The sequence below is a fragment of the Chenopodium album genome, chromosome 5 (genome assembly GCF_948465745.1).
Source record: "Chenopodium album chromosome 5, dcCheAlbu1.1, whole genome shotgun sequence".
In the NCBI taxonomy this organism is placed as follows: Eukaryota; Viridiplantae; Streptophyta; class Magnoliopsida; order Caryophyllales; family Amaranthaceae; genus Chenopodium; species Chenopodium album.
The window spans coordinates 1,817,975-1,834,198 of NC_137838.1; the positions used below are offsets into that span (position 1 = coordinate 1,817,975).

The 16,224-nt window shown below is 33.8% G+C and overlaps 1 protein-coding gene across 6 annotated transcripts; it reads left to right on the forward strand.

The window, feature by feature from the left end:
- The first annotated feature begins 761 nt into the window (after positions 1–761).
- LOC145631462 (uncharacterized) lies at positions 762–15,234 on the forward strand. 6 transcript variants are annotated; one of them, XM_081683545.1, is made up of 10 exons: positions 762–887; positions 1,036–1,125; positions 1,235–1,299; positions 10,582–10,910; positions 11,056–11,115; positions 11,275–11,398; positions 13,346–13,559; positions 13,750–14,024; positions 14,489–14,720; positions 14,820–15,234. In XM_081683545.1, the coding sequence occupies exons 4-10, from the start codon at positions 10,588–10,590 to the stop codon at positions 14,972–14,974; spliced, it is 1,383 nt and encodes a 460-aa protein (XP_081539671.1). In that variant the 5' UTR covers positions 762–887; positions 1,036–1,125; positions 1,235–1,299; positions 10,582–10,587; the 3' UTR covers positions 14,975–15,234. The 6 variants fall into 6 exon arrangements, with proteins under 6 accessions (XP_081539671.1, XP_081539670.1, XP_081539672.1 ...); XM_081683544.1 differs by lacking the exons at positions 762–887; positions 1,036–1,125; positions 1,235–1,299 and adding an exon at positions 6,894–7,339; XM_081683546.1 differs by lacking the exons at positions 762–887; positions 1,036–1,125; positions 1,235–1,299 and adding an exon at positions 8,219–8,337.
- Positions 15,235–16,224: the final 990 nt, after the last annotated feature.

Here is a 16,224-nt window from a genome sequence, read left to right on the forward strand (position 1 = left end):
GTCAAAAAAAAAAAAAAAAAAAAAAAACTAAAGAGACTTGAACGATGATTCAAAATCGGTAAACATTAGTGTCAACTTGTTCGTGCGATCAATTCCAATTATATGAAAAGAGATCAAATAAGTTCACGTAAGTCAGATATGGTTAACATTGGGCCCCACGAAAGCCCCATTACAATTGCGTTACATTACTCTCCAGTGAGTGAATTAATATGAAATGTCATGAATCTAAAACCCTTTTAATAAACATGGGAACTTCTGCTTCTGTTCCTTATGAACAGTAACTGATAATCAATAGTGCGGTTCCTTTTTTGCCCTTAAACCCTTTTATTTATCTTAACTCTTCAATAAATATGAACAGTGTATTGCCATTTTAGCCCTTATATTCACGTGCTTCTCTCTTCTTTATCTTACTGCTTTCTTTCTCTGTCTTCTATTCTCTCTAGGCCACTTTTCCTATTTTTTCTCTCTTCTCTATTCCTTCTCTCATACTCTATCTCTCTCCTCTGATCCATTGAAGCGTACGCTGATTTTGCTCTTCTCATCCTCACAATTATTCCTTTTTTTTTTATCAACATCAATTCAAATCCTAATTCCTAATGTAGAATGAATAATTTCTCAACTTTTTACCTCCTCCATTAAAGCAGCTTCTTGAGGTAAGATGTTTTGTCAATTTTTTGATAATTTTGATAATCTACAATCAGGGTAATTAAAAGTGTTTGACCTTTCGTGATTTAGGGTTAGGGTTTTCGGTTGGGAACTTTTTTGGTTGGTGTTCAAATAGTGGGGGATCTGACCAACGGCTTAGTAAGAAGTTTAGAATTAATAAGCCGACTTTACTCGCGGGTCTCACCGAGGTTGATCTTATGCGGGATGCTGAATTGGGGGAGGTAATTGCTTCTATAAATTTATTTTATTTTATATTTTGTTGTAATTTCAACTAAATTCTTAATTTTAAAGTAAAATTGATGTTGATTTTGTAGTTGTTTTCTCGTTCATTCTTCATCCACTATTTCTTATTTTCGTTGTTTTCTTCAGATGGGGATTATTGATAGGGATTGGGTCGGCCTTCGATTTTCGGGGAGTCGCATTGCGCAGTTCTTGAAGAACGGTCTCTTTGCTGTTGAGGTACTTTCCTCTTTCGAATTTTTTTGGTTTTATTATTGGATATTTGAATTTATATAGATTTTTTGTTTGAAATTAAAATCTGGGTTTGAATTTTTGTTGGGGAAGATAGAAAGGAGAAATTTTCCATTGAAGGGGCTTCTGGGTTGTCACTTTTCCATTGACAAAGCTTTTGAGGTGAACTTCCATTGTTAAATTTTCCTTTTTTTTTATTGATTAGTTTGATTTCTGAATTTTATCTTTGCTTGTTTATTTCATCTGATTGGATCACTATTTTACTTCAACCGATTGATTTATGCAACTACTATTGTGGTTTTCAATTCGGTATGTTAGAACCTAAATTGATTGGTTTCAAATATATTAGTGGTTATGCTTTTTGCCTATGAATAATTAAGCCTAAACATAAGTTATTTATTTAACATTATTTTTATGTAATGGCCAAGCGAAGTAAAATCCATGTTACCAAAATTTAAATGTTAGTATTATTTATTTATAACTTACAACATTTATTAGTGGCAAATTGACGATTAAGGTCAGTGGAAGATTAAAGGGATTTTACAAGTTTGATGGCTAATATTTTTCCTTTTAGTATTTTTGACCTTTGTTACTTTTTTAATGAAAGTAAAAGGGACTTGTTATTTAATCATGCAAATCAGCAAATTAAGTATAAGGACGATCTGTAAAAATGATACTCTCCAGTTTCTATTTGTTTTATCAGCTTTGAATTATCTCACCATAAAAAAATCTTCATATAAAAAGGGGAAAAAAAATCAGTTATATTAAGTACACAGCTAAAAGTGATTACTCATATAATAATTAATTAACAAAGAATTAGCTTTATTAAATCACGTTTTATCTTGATGATGATGCCTCTTTTTAGAAGTTAACATCAAAGATATCAGCATCCTATATTCTGCTAAGAAAGTGATCGATCTGATGCAAACTATCTATTTTAATTTACAGCTTCTACTTAGCTTAGGGTTAAACTTTTTCACAAAATCACTATATCATTCCTCAAGCGTCAAAATCTAATACCTTTTTAGTGGCTCTATATTACTAGCTCTAACTTTTACTCATTTCTATTTGAATTCATGATTAGATTATATAGAAATATTTAATACTTTGATAATCACAGTACAGTTAAAAGGATCTATCTATCTTTACCTGATGTCATTTACTTAACAATTGTGTAAGACTTGATTTTTAATTACTTTTCCCTTTATGATGCACAAAAAAGTTTTAGGGTAAGGGAAATGATACCTGCGGATTTTAATTACTTCTATGTACTCTATGTCTATAATGTTATCTGTACATATGAAGTTGCGAATGATGGAACATATTGGCTTTTAAGGAAACGATTATTGTGATGATTGAGATGGTGAATAATGCTAACGTGACTCTATATGTAGATTATTGTTAGTAATTATACTATTCATGTTAATTTGAAGAGATTATTGTTTTACACTAGATTTTGCTTTGGTCTCTTGTACACATTAATATATATCGGAGTATTATATTACGTGGTAAATGAAAGAAAAATACTACATAGCCGACCACGAAAACATGATTTGTTGGCTAATTAACATAATTATCATCAACTAAGTTGTCTCCTCATCGTATGTAATCCTTCCATTAAAAGAAACAGATCATCATCAAAACATAAAATTAAAGCTGTTCCTACGTGCATAATGTAGAGCCAAAAAAAATGATAAATAGGGAATAGGTTTGAGAGAAAAGGACAGAGAAAGAGTACATGATATAGTAATAAAGAAAGAAGGAGAAGGCTCGAAGGAGAGAGAGTGAGGGAGTAAGTGCGACCTATAATTTTCAATTGTTGTTTTATCTTTTCTCACTTATTTGAACTCGATTTTGTTACAACATATATTATCAAACAACAACTTTTTGGTGCAGTAAGCCACACCGTGTGGCAGGGGTTACCCGAGTTATTTTGTTAGGGGTTATCCGAGTTATGCAGTCAGGGTTACTCGAGTTACTCGGTCAGGGTTTACTTGTGGGGTTCAGATAGGGGTTACTCGAGAGGTTCACTCGGTCAAGGGTTACTTGAGGAATTACTCGATCACAGGTTACTCGAATTACTCGGTTAAGGTTTACTCTGAGGAGTTTTGTCATGGGTTACTCGAGTTACTCGGTAAGGTGTTCTTTAAGGACTTCGGTCAGGGGTAACTTGAGTAATTCGGTCAGGGTTACTTAACACGTTCGGTCAGAGGTTATTCGGTCAGCGGTTACTTGAGGGTTCATACAGGGGTTACTGGAAAAATTACTCAGCCTGGGTTAGTTGGTCAAGAGTTACTAAGATTGAGGAGGAGAGGAAGAGGAGAAGGAGAGAAAGAAAAAGGGAGGTAAAGAAATAAGGGGCAAAATAGAGAGAATCATCAAGAGATAAAAATGAAACTAGGAAAGCGAAGGGTTTAAAGAGAGAGATAAAGAGGGGCTAAGAGATACGGCAGACTAAAAGATAGAGATACCAGTTCAAAAGAGATAGGGGAAGGCTAGAAGAAAGGATAAAGGCCAGGAAAAAAAAAATTAGAAAAAATGGGAGAGATAGAAATATGGATTATGTAAGAAAGAGGATGAGATAGAGAGAGGCTCAAAAAAATATATAGGGACAAAAGAAATGTAAGGGGGTTGGTAAAGAAATAAAGAAAGTGATAAATAGGGAATAGGACTGAGAGAAAAGGACAGAGAAAGAGTACATGATATAATAATAAAGAAAGAAGGAGAAGGCTCGAGGGAAAGAGAGTGAGGGAGTAAGTGCGACCTATAATTTTCGATTATTGTTTTATCTTTTCTCACTAATCTGAACTCGATTTTGTCACAACATATATTATCAAACAACAACTTTTTGTGGTGCAGCAAGCCACACCGTGTGGCAGGGGTTACCCGAGTTATTTTGTTAGGGGTTATCCGAGTTATGCAGTCAAGGATTACATGACTTACTCGACTAAGAGTTACTTGTGGGGTTCAGATAGGGGTAGTTGAGGGATTGCTCGATCACATGTTACTCGAATTACTCGGTCAAGGGTTACTCGAGGAGTTACTTGGTCATTGGTTTACCGAATTACTCGGTCAGGGGTTACTCGAGTTACTAAGTAAGGGGTTATTTATGGAGTTCGGTCAAGGGTTACTTGAGTAATTCGGTCAGGGTTACTTAAAGAGTTCGGTCAAGGGTTAATCGGTCAACTTGAGGGTTCATTCAGGAATTACTTGAAGAATTACTCAAAGCGAGGTTAGTCGGTCAGGGGTTACTTAAGATAGAGGAGAAGAGGAAGGGGAGAATGAGAGAAAGGGAAAGATAAGTAGAGAAACAAGGGCCAGAATAGAGAGAATCATCGAGAAGAGAAAGAAGTAGGAAAGCGAAGGGTTTGAAGAGAGAGACAAAGAGAGGCTAAGAGATAGGGCAGGCCGAAAGATAGAGATACCAGTTCAAAAGAGATAAAGGGTAGGCTAGAAGAAGGGATAAAGGCTAGGAGAAAAAAAAAGTTAGAAAAAATAGGAGAGATTGAAATATGGGTTATAAAGGAAATAGGATGAGATAGAAAGAGGTTAAAAAAAGATATAGGGACAGGACAACTTATTTAGTTGGATTTATTTAAAGGCGGGGTGACCAATTTAATTAAAGGCGGGGTTATTGTATATGGATTTTAGGACTGGACAACTTATTTAGTAATGAGCTAACTATTAAGGGGTGGATAATTTATTAGGGGTGAGTTAATTTGCATATGGTTTTTAAGGGTAAACAAATTTTTTAGGAGTGAGGTAATTGTATAAGTTTATTAGAGGTGAGCCATTTTATAGGGGTGGACATTTTATTTAGGGATGAGCAAATTCTTTAAGGGTAATCAAACTATTTGGGAGTGAACAATTAGTGTAGGGGTGAGTAATTATGATTTTTAGAGGTTAGTAAATTATTTAGAGGTGAACAAATTTGTAGAGATAATCTTTTATCTTATCTCTAAAAGTTTGTTCACCTCTAAATAATTTATCTTATCTTTTTTAAAAGGTGTACATTTGAAAGGCATGCATGTGTTTTATGAAACTGACATGTAGAATCGAAATAGTTATGCATTGCGCTTAAGTAAATGTGTAATTAATCTTGGCAACTCCAACATTATTGTTAACAAGTATGGCAATCATCTTTTGTTAATTTGGTACAACAACAAAAACCAATCCAGTCATATAAAAAAGAACGACCCATAATTAATATTCTCGTTATATTTTCTTACTACATAAACAACGACATTACTAATCCATATATAACAATAACATTATATTTGTTTATACAACGAATACTATGTCAAAATACAACAAATTAATTACACATTTACCTTAAGTGCTATGAAAAACTATTCAAGATTACAGCTCCAATCCCGTTAGGAGGCCATTATAGAATATAATGTTTTTAAGTTTTTAATTACATGATAAAAGTATAAGCAATTAGAAAGAGACTTTCTTAATTATGCATGAACAAATAAGATAAATGAGAGCTAGGATAGAAAAAGAATTTAGGAAGGAATGAGGGAGCAAGTGGGGCTAACTAAATTTTCAAGACCATAAATAGAACAGTGAAAGGAAGAGAAAAATAGGGAGCAAGTGGGAGTAAGGCATAGGAAGTGGATGAGGGAATGGAAGGGGTAGAGGGAGATAGGAAAATAGTTATAATGGTGAAGTTTTGAAAGATTACACGAGTGATTTTATTAGTATCTTAAATTGTGAAAAAGTTAATGTGAATATTAAATTGTGAAAAAGTTAATGTGAATATTAAATTGTGAAAAAGTTAATGTGAATATTGGAGCCTGATGTTATAATTTATTACATTATGAGTCGTGTATTGTATTATTGAAAAGATAAAAAAAAATGACAGGAGAAATGTAAGGGGGTTGGTAGAGAAATAAAGAAAGTGATAAATAGGGAATAGGTTTGAGAGAAAAGGACAGAGAAAGAGTACATGATATAGTAATAAAGAAAGAAGGAGAAGGCTCGAGGGAGAGAGAGTGAGGGAGTAAGTGCGACCTATAATTTTCAATTGTTGTTTGATCTTTTCTCACTTATTTGAACTCAATTTTGTTACAACATATATTATCAAACAACAACATTTTGGTGCAGCAAGCCACACCGTGTGGCAGGGGTTACCCGAGTTATTTTGTTAGGGGTTATCCGAGTTATGAAGTCAGGGTTACTCGAATTACTCGGTCTCATATTTTATAAGCTACAGTGGAGAACTTCTCATATTTTATAAAATAAAAGGGGTTTAGATTTTGGTTCTTTGAGAACTTATCTCACTTTGATTTTGATTTATTTTCTCTAAGTCTAAGAAATTCATTATTTTTCTTCTAAATTGATTATACTATATATATATATATATATATATATATATATATATATATATATATTTATAGTATATAACCATACTTATAAATCATAACTACCTAACTACTTATCAGTCATATAAATTTTGACAAATAAACCAACTAATCCTTCCATAATATTTTCTTAATTACTACTCCCTCCGTCCCCGAAAGAACGACCCATTTGGGTTGATTACGCGGGTATTAAGAAAGTTAAATAAAAATAAGTAAAAATATGTTGGAAAGATAAATTTACATGGGGTTTGTAAAAAAATAGAGAGAGAAAGTAATAAAATTATATGCAAAATCAAAATTTTATATGGGAAAGCTAATTTTGTACAAACATTGTTGCAAATTGGTGTGTGTCTTAATGCAAATGGGTCGTCCTTTTTGGGACTAAAATTAGATCAAATGGGTCGTTCTTCAGGGACGGAGGGAGTATATAACTAATTACGATAACTTGGGGAACCGCGCGCAACGCGCGTGGGTCCACAACTAGTAACCCTAAATGTACAAGTACAACAACAAGCGCATACTCAAGAGGTACTCGCCGCATCTCTGCCCTCTTCTCTTCCTCTTTCTTGTTCTTCCACAAATCCTCCCTAATGAATAATTATATCTCATCTTCCACAAATTCAATACCTCCAAAATTAGGGTTAGAACTCAACAATCATATTAGAATCACCATAAACACAATTCTCCCTTCATCCACCATTAATCTTCATAAAGCCCTAGAAATTAGGGTTTGCCCAATTTCGAGGTTCAAGGCTGGGCAATAGCCGAATCGATCATCGACAAGCGATTATTCTCACTACAAATCTGGTTTTGGAGGTCCTTCTGGCTATCACAAGGTAAAGTTCGAATCTTTGCTTCACCATTGGAGTAATTGAATTTTCCTTCAGGAGTTTGTGGATTGTTGGTTTTGATTCATGAATTTCATTGATAGTGTTTATTACTACAAGTGTTGTTGAGTATTACATATTGGACTATCTTATTGTTGTCAATCGTTTCGAGTTGACATTGTGGCTATTTGCTTGGTATATTGGTTTTGTGTGTTGATTTTTTTTTGAAAATTGCTATTGTTGGTTGGAAACAATGGGGAAAAGTAAGAAACCAACGAATGTTGACAAAAAGAGAGCACTCAAAGTTGTCCAACTACACAGTAGAAGCTCATACTCATAACAATGATCATTATTATAATCATAACTACATTAATCATAGTCATATAAATGAGAATCCAATATCACCTCAAAGCCCACTGGACTCAATTGAGAGTAGAGCTGTTCAATGGACAGAGGGTCCAGCAAAAGCCCTGACCCAGCCCAATTATAAACGGGCCAGGCCCGTCCAATAATTAAACAGGCCGGGTAAAGGGTCAGCTAACCATGGATCCTTACAGGGCTGGGCTGGGCTCTTATAGGGTTTATAATTGTTTGGCTGGACTTAGACCTGTACACATGGACGGGCCCCCACTAAAAGCTCTGACCCAACCCTAAATTAAAAGGGCTGAGCCCGTCCATTAAATAAACGGGCTGGACTTTTAAAGGGGCATCAAGTAATGGACTTTTAAAGGTGGGATAAGGTTTTAAAAAGGGCCCTAAAAGGGTCAGCCATTGTGTAAGGCAGTTCATTAGCAGTTCGTCAATTTCTTGAAATTTCTGACTCTGAAAACCTAAATCACACACAAAAATACCAAATTTTCTATCTTCTAATTCTCTCTCCTCACTAAAATATAAATCCCCAAAATATACCCAAATTATAAACCCTAAAATTCGAGCATAACACTTCATACTAAATTTTACTCCCGAATTCCAACAAAATTCCACTCTAATCTGAGCAATTATCCCAGGTTTATCTCTCCACAATTCTTCAATTTTTATCAGTTTAATCTACATTGCGCAATTTTTTTTTAAAAAATTTTAAAATTTCGATTCGATTGATTTAATAAAATTGCAATTGATGCCTAAAATGTCTTGTTATTGATGTTGATTGATTTGTAATTCCTTCGATTTTATGCTCTTTGTTAGTCTTTGAAATTTTATTAGGTTTTTGATGATGATATGAGTTGTATTGATTGAATCTCATGAAATTGAAGTATTATCTTTCTTTGATTTGCAGAAATTTTGATTGTTGACCTTGTTTGACCATGTCGAACAAACCTCAAATCCCTAATAAGAATTCTGCACTCATTGCTGTTTTTCCTTCTGTCTTTTACCATAAAGTTTCAATCTTTCCTTTGTTGTTATTAGCTTTTTTGTTGTTTTTTTTTTTTTTGTGGGAAATTTCTGGGTTTTATAATGTTTTACTGTAAATTGTTTCTATTCAAATTGCTGCTTTTCCTCTGTTTTTAGCTCTGAAATACTCTCCGATACAGTCTAAATATCTAAACTTAAGATTAATGTTCTCTATCATGTAGATTTTATGAAGAAGAATATGATTTTGATTAGGATTTATTTTGAGCATCAAAGTATTTTGGGTTAATCACTAAACTCTTAATTCACTATTGTAGGCTTACCCGATATTTTCATTTGGGATTAGATTTGGTGTAACTTTCAGCCAAAATTAGTTTATTGCCAAGAGTATCTTACTTAAATCTCTCTTTTTTAGTTGCACAAGACTCTGTATTACTAACCATGGTAATTTTGGCTAATTAAATATATAGTCTAAATGTGTTCATGAATCACAATCCTGGTGATGGTATCCGAATCCTATAGTGTACAAATGTGCCACTATTATTACTTAAATCTCTCTTTTTTAGTTGTACCTTGTTCATACATTTTTAAATGGGCCGGGCTTTATGGCCCATGGACTAGTTCAGCCCATTTTGGATTAGTCTTAGCCCGGCCCGACCCGGCCCATTTCATATAAAGCCCTGACCGGCCCGGCCCGTTGAACAGGTCTAGTGCCTGGACTCTTATAGGGACTATATTTTTTTTTACTCTTATTGGGTCTATAATTACTAGTATTAAAATCAAAAACAAATTTCCAAAGAAATTTCCTCCTTTCTAACGTCAGTTTCAAAAAAACAAAAAAAATTCCTTTTCAAAATCCCCTATTTCCCCCAAATGATGAACCCTAAAAAAATTCCCAAATTCTAAATCTTCAATTTATCACCTTCTTGCTTGCCGCTCTCAATCGTTGATTCCGTCATATCATTTCAATTACCAAGGTATGTTGTTCGATTTCGCTCAATTCTTCTCGATCATATTCAAGTAGTACATTTTAATTTCTTTTTTCAATTATTTTGATTTGTTTCATCTGGAATTTGTATGTTTTTGTGATTTTCATTATTAATGAGAAGATTAATGTAGTTTCCTATGCAATTTGTATGTTTCTTCTATTGCTAATTTTGTCAATTTAGTTCAGTTTGAAATTAGGAGCTCTGTTTAATAGATCTGCAATGAAATTTGGTTGCGGCTGAATGATTATTTCACCTTTTTAAGATTCTTTTTGCTAAGTTGATGTTGTTCAATAATAGGTGGTTTTGATTCATGAATTTCATTGATAGTGTTTATTACTACAAGTGTTGTTGAGTATTACATATTGGACTATCTTATTGTTGTCAATCGTTTCGAGTTGACATTGTGGCTATTTGCTTGGTATATTGGTTTTGTGTGTTGATTTTTTTTGAAAATTGCTATTGTTGGTTGGAAACAATGGGGAAAAGTAAGAAACCAACGAATGTTGACAAAAAGAGAGCACTCAAAGTTGTCCAACTACACAGTAGAAGCTCATACTCATAACAATGATCATTATTATAATCATAACTACATTAATCATAGTCATATAAATGAGAATCCAATATCACCTCAAAGCCCACTGGACTCAATTGAGAGTCAAGAATCCAATATAAATGGCAATGCAAGACTATGGTGGTCTACTTCATGCCAAAACTGAGGGCACCCCACCTTATAAACAATGAAGTTATTAACATATTTTCACTATGCAATGTTTGTATATAAGTAAATTAATATCTATACAAATACATACATACATACCTATGATATCCTTCTGGTTGTTTCGTATTATTTGTGTTGTTGTTGTACTTTATTCCATTATGCAAAATATTTATAATTTTTTTTTAATGATCTAGGTGAGAATGATGCCGTGGATTGAAGAAGGAGGAGGTGGAAAAAGTGGTGACCTTTCTGCTAGTACTTCTGCTGGTACAAGTACTAGTTCTATATACACGCTGCGGTCTCGCAAGGTAATTAGGCAACATGTACCCTCTGGTTTCCCAAAACGGAAGCGAAGTCGTCCCGGCATTTTTAAACCCTCGAAAGCTCTTCTGCAAGAAATTCACAGACTTGTGGAGAAAAAGGAACTAAAACCATTTTGTTGCGACATCCTAAACTTGGTTACTGATGATTGCCACATGCTCTCCTCCAACTCTGACTCTGACTCTGACTCTGACTCTCGCTCGTAAGCAACCCACTAGGCCCCTAACCTACTACCTTCCGCGTTATTATCCATTATTTTTATACTCTACTCACTATTATATTATGTGTGTATATATCTTGTCTAATTGTATGTATGTATGTATGTTGTTTGTTTAATCCTATTGCAGTTCTGAGGACTTGTCTCCAGTTCAACTTGCTCAATTTCCATTGTCTACGGTTACTCATCGGTACGGTGGTATTATTTATTGCATTTTCTAACCCATGCACTTGATTATTCTAGCTTATTCATGCATGATTAGCTTTGCTTTTATATATATGGGGTTAGTTGGCCTGGCTAATTAATACTTTTTGTTGTTTCTTTGTTATTGTTATACTGTCTTATACAGCAGCACTCGCACTCCCAAAGTTGTTGACCGTTCTTGTAGTCGGCTTAAAGAGAATCTTCAAGCCAATCTTGAGTTATATGCTGCCATGGCAAAGTTAGCCCTAGAGTACTACAATTTTAAGCAGGTACTCCATATTATGAATAACTAGTTTTTGGCTATTTGCATATGGATACGAATAAGACTACATATAGGACGACTAATACAAAAAAATATACACTAATAGATTAATCATGTTGAGACTCTTAAACAACATCTAGTTACCATGATCAATAATCATACATTATAGGTATAACATATGAAAAGCATAAAACTCAAATAAGAAGAAATTTAATGCAGTCTTTACCTGTACAAAAGGTCAATTACTTAACTGAATACTCTAAATAATTTCATTTTGAGTACAAGGTAGTTTATGATTTGTAGTCATATACACAAGCAGCTTATACATGATCGATTGTTGAAAATCATGTGAGAATTTAATTTTTGAAACCCTACACCAATCATATATGAAAAAGGCTAATATTTGAAAAAGTGGGATTTAGTGAAAAGTAAAGGTTACAAGAAAAGAGTGTAGACTTATGTAGCCATATAAGATGATAAGAAGTTGGATATACTAATTTTTGAGAGATGAGAGTTCCTCCTTAGCTTTTCCAGAAAGAGCCATGATCGTGAATAGTTAGCTACCATGTTTATATGCTCTGCTTATGACTTTTGTTTCATCTTTAGATCGAGTTTTCCAGCCAATTTGTGAAAAATTCTGTAACAATAATCATTCCTTTATAAGACTCTCCTCCTACTGATGTCTTTGAATAAGTGACATATCAAAATTCAATAATATGTAATTGTCAAGTTTTATATGAATTTATTGGTTAAGTTAATTAGAGTTATCGTGTATTTGTGAGAGTTTTGCATTCTAGTACTTTCACCCTTTGTGTTAATTGGTTCAACTTATTTAAGGAATTGAAACAAAGTAAATTGAATTGAAATTGATTTATGAACTTTTTACACTTCCAATAATCTAAAATTACTAGGAATGAATCAAAGTATGAAGGGGAAAATCTCACTCCACCTGATATGCTAACATATCAAACATTACGCATATTGAACCATATTTTAACGTCCACTCTTGTAATAACACTATTAGGAAAATGGTTTTGCTTATAAGCTAACAAAACAATTATTGAAGTACCTTTGACTTGGGTAAAATATTGGCTTACTTAGTATTACTAAAATATCTAGGTAACTATTAATAAACAAAATAACATATCCAACACAAAAGGGAAAATAGAAACAGATTTACAATACCTTGGAGTGACTAAAGCTATGATTGTACTTCAAGTTTTCCCTGCAAAAAAAACATGTGCAAAAGTTCATAATAATTAATTAGCAATGTAATTGATAGCAAAGCTTATTTTTTGGGTCTTTATTAAGTAGATCAAAACCCCCACATATTCGTATCATATTAAATTGTCAACTTAAGAAAGGAGAGAACATTTTCAAACATGCCTATTAAAATCATGTAGTAAAATTTTCAACTTAAGAAAGGAGAGAACATTAAGTCGCTGATCACTCCGAGCCAATCAAGTTGCTTCTAACACTACTAACTCAGTACCAAGCACATGTCTTTTCTTCTGCATGATCTAATAAATCAAATCTAAACCATTAAAAAATATGAACATAAAAAAATAGATAGGTTGCGTTGATAGTGAAGCTTCAAGGAGAGGAAAACAAAGAAAACATGCCTATGAGGCTATGAATGCAATTGGGTCCACACGAGAAGGGAAAGCCAAAGAGGGGGTTACTTGGAGCAAAAATAAGTTACACATTGAAAGATTATTAATTAAGGAATAAGAAGATAAAAAGGAGAGGTGGCGATGTAAAAGTGCGACATGTGGCGTTCCAAAGTGGAATATAAGAGATGTGTCATTTTGGGTCTTTATTTTTATATACTAGGTAGTGAAGTGATTGATATACAATTGTTTCATCTTTCTTATCTTCTGCGTGTTGTTATTGCTTGCTTGGATCACCTGTTGTCTTTCTTCAATTTTTTTACTTTTGAGGTGTTTGTTTCCAGCATGCCAATCTGAAATTTACGGAAGTTACTGCTGCATCAGAGGACTGGGATTCGGATACCGTAGAGAGAATTCATATTAACTTCATTGCTGCTTCCTCCGATGGTGATTTTCAGAGTCTAATTTTTGCTGAATTGATAAATGATCCCCTCCTGCATCCGGATTCGTCTGGATATTACGTGCAAGGGTGCTGTGTGATAGAGAAGGTTGATTCTGGTATGTATGTATGTATGCATATTTATTTAACAATATATTTATGCACTAGTTTGGGATTTTAGTAATGTCGAATTGAAATTAAACTAAATTAATTAAATTAAATTAAATAAATTAATTAAACTAAATAAAATTAAACTAAATCAATTAAATACCTTGAAGCTCACTTCAACAAGCTTTGCATGTGAATTAGGAAATCCTCTCGGCCAAGCTTGTTACGTATGCTCTTCAGATGAAGGCCCTTCCCACGAAGTTCAGCATCCTGGCCCTCGCTATGGATATCGAATTATCTCAGGAGATGTGTTTAAGGGTTATAGCTTCTGGGATTATCATCCCGTTGCATATGAGAAGCGGCCTCATCCCAAGTTTAAGCCATTGCCAATGCCATCTGCAGAATTGGCAATATACGTTGCTTCTGCCAAGAAGGCATTACACTACTTCAATTCTAAGCAGCAGCAGCAGCAGCAGGTCATCTTTTCTTTTGCCTTGATATCCCACTCTTTTAGTAAGTTGCAATAGCTAGTATATTTGGATCCTAAACAGATTATGAACTGGGTTTTATATGGAAGCTTTATCTATTGTCATGGATAATTGTCATTTATATATATATATATATGTGTGTGTGTGTGTGTGTATGTGTATGTGTGTTTATATATATATATATATATATATATATATATATATATATATATATATATATATATATATATATATATATGTCATGTACACTGCATCATAATATCATGTTACTGCTTCTATATCATGTACATAGTTAGGTATACAACACAAGTGTCCCTGCATATGAAATGTGAAACATTCACACGCTTCTGTTTTTGTATTATGAATATGGTGTTGCATGTTTTGTCATCTGTCGGTATTGACCAACATATATTTATGCGTGATAACTAACCCAAGTCAAGGTATTGTTTCAGGTTACCACATTCAAGGACGCAGAAGCCACTGCAGGAGCTCATTATATGACAGAAGATGATGGAACGGTTGTTCACATCAACTTCATGGCTCAGTCGTTGAGTGGATCTCAGCAAGGGTTGTTCTTCGCTATTTTGTCAATCCCACCGTTTGACGTTGAATGTGACTGGGACGATTGGAAAGAGCCCTTTGTCAATGTGGAAGCTTGTTGTCGATTGAACAAGGCTGATTCTGGTAATGATGCTTACATTTTCAAATTCGATCTTTTTCAATTTTAGACATTTCATGCATTTCCAACTTGAATTGACTATAAAATTCGACTCTCTAACGCAGGAAAAGGAAATCTGTTTGGTAGAGATTGTAAGCTTTGCAGAATTTTCAATGTTGGAAGAGTTATTCATCCCAGTCCAAGAGATGGTTACATTGCTGCTGAGGGAGATGACTTTGCTGATTATGATTTTATGAATATGGGCAGTGGTATCTACTGATGAGTTTGCACGGGTGGCTTTTATATTTATGTGTTGGGCAGGTGATATGATTTGCATGTGTAAAGCTTTTGGGATAATATTTATATTTTTTGTCTTAGGGAAAATGCCACTTTATTGCATTTTAAAAGGAATAGTTGATACTGATGCATGCTTTTTTATTTGTAAAATTATGTCTATTATGTGTTTCCATTATTACATTATGTCTTCTTAGGTTACATTCATGTTCATTATGTCTGGTTAGTTTTAATTATGTCAAGCTACATTATGTATTGTTAGTTTTCATTTCTTTCATTCATTTACAATTGCTCCATATTAAATATTGCACCAAAAAATGTCAGCAAGTGAATGGGATGCCGCAAATTGAACAATTACTCCATTTAGTTAACAACTTAGGGACCAATTAGAAAGTATATCAATTACTCCAAATTAACTACAAGTATATGCCACAAATTCAACAACTATATTCAACAACTTAGGGATTAATTAGAATGTATATGACAGTTCTCCATATTATGTACAAGTTTTCACTTCAATTCCTACAACAAAATATAACGAACGATTAGGGTGATATCATTAATGATAATGATAATAACAAAGTTGATAAAGATTATAGTAATGATGAGAATGGAAAAAAAAATTACATCGATAATTACAATTGACAAGTTCATTGAAATCTACATGTACCCGGTTGGCATCTAGCTTGGTAATAATTTACCCAACCTAACACACTAGGGTGACATAAGGTTGAAGGCGATATAGGATGTATCGGGTAGGATTCTAGTTTGGTGTCATGTGGAGGTTGGGATTGAAGTTTAGTTGGTATTTGGGGTTGGTTTGTGTTGGATTTTGCTATATTTTTGCAGGTATGGTTTGCATGAAACACTTGTTTCAATGTATCAGGCTTACCCTAGTGCCTTAAGTGCTTGCATATGAAGTTGGTGTTGGATTTGAGTAATGTTGTTGGTAAATTAGAAGCTAGCTTGGTTTTGTTGCCTTGAGATCAGGTTGGCGTGGACATAGCTAGAAGAGGTATGTTATGGAGAGTGGCTAAGGGGTGAAGATTTTTGTGTGTTCGTTGTTTTGGTTCGCTTCTCTTTGATTTGACTTGAGGACGAGTAAGAATTTGAGTAGGGGGGAATTTGATGTATGCTACTGTACTTTATAGTGCATGAACATGAGTTTTTATGGAGGCTGGATGCTGATTTAGTTCGATTTTCGTTGTTTGTGGTTAGTCCTCCTCATTTGCAATT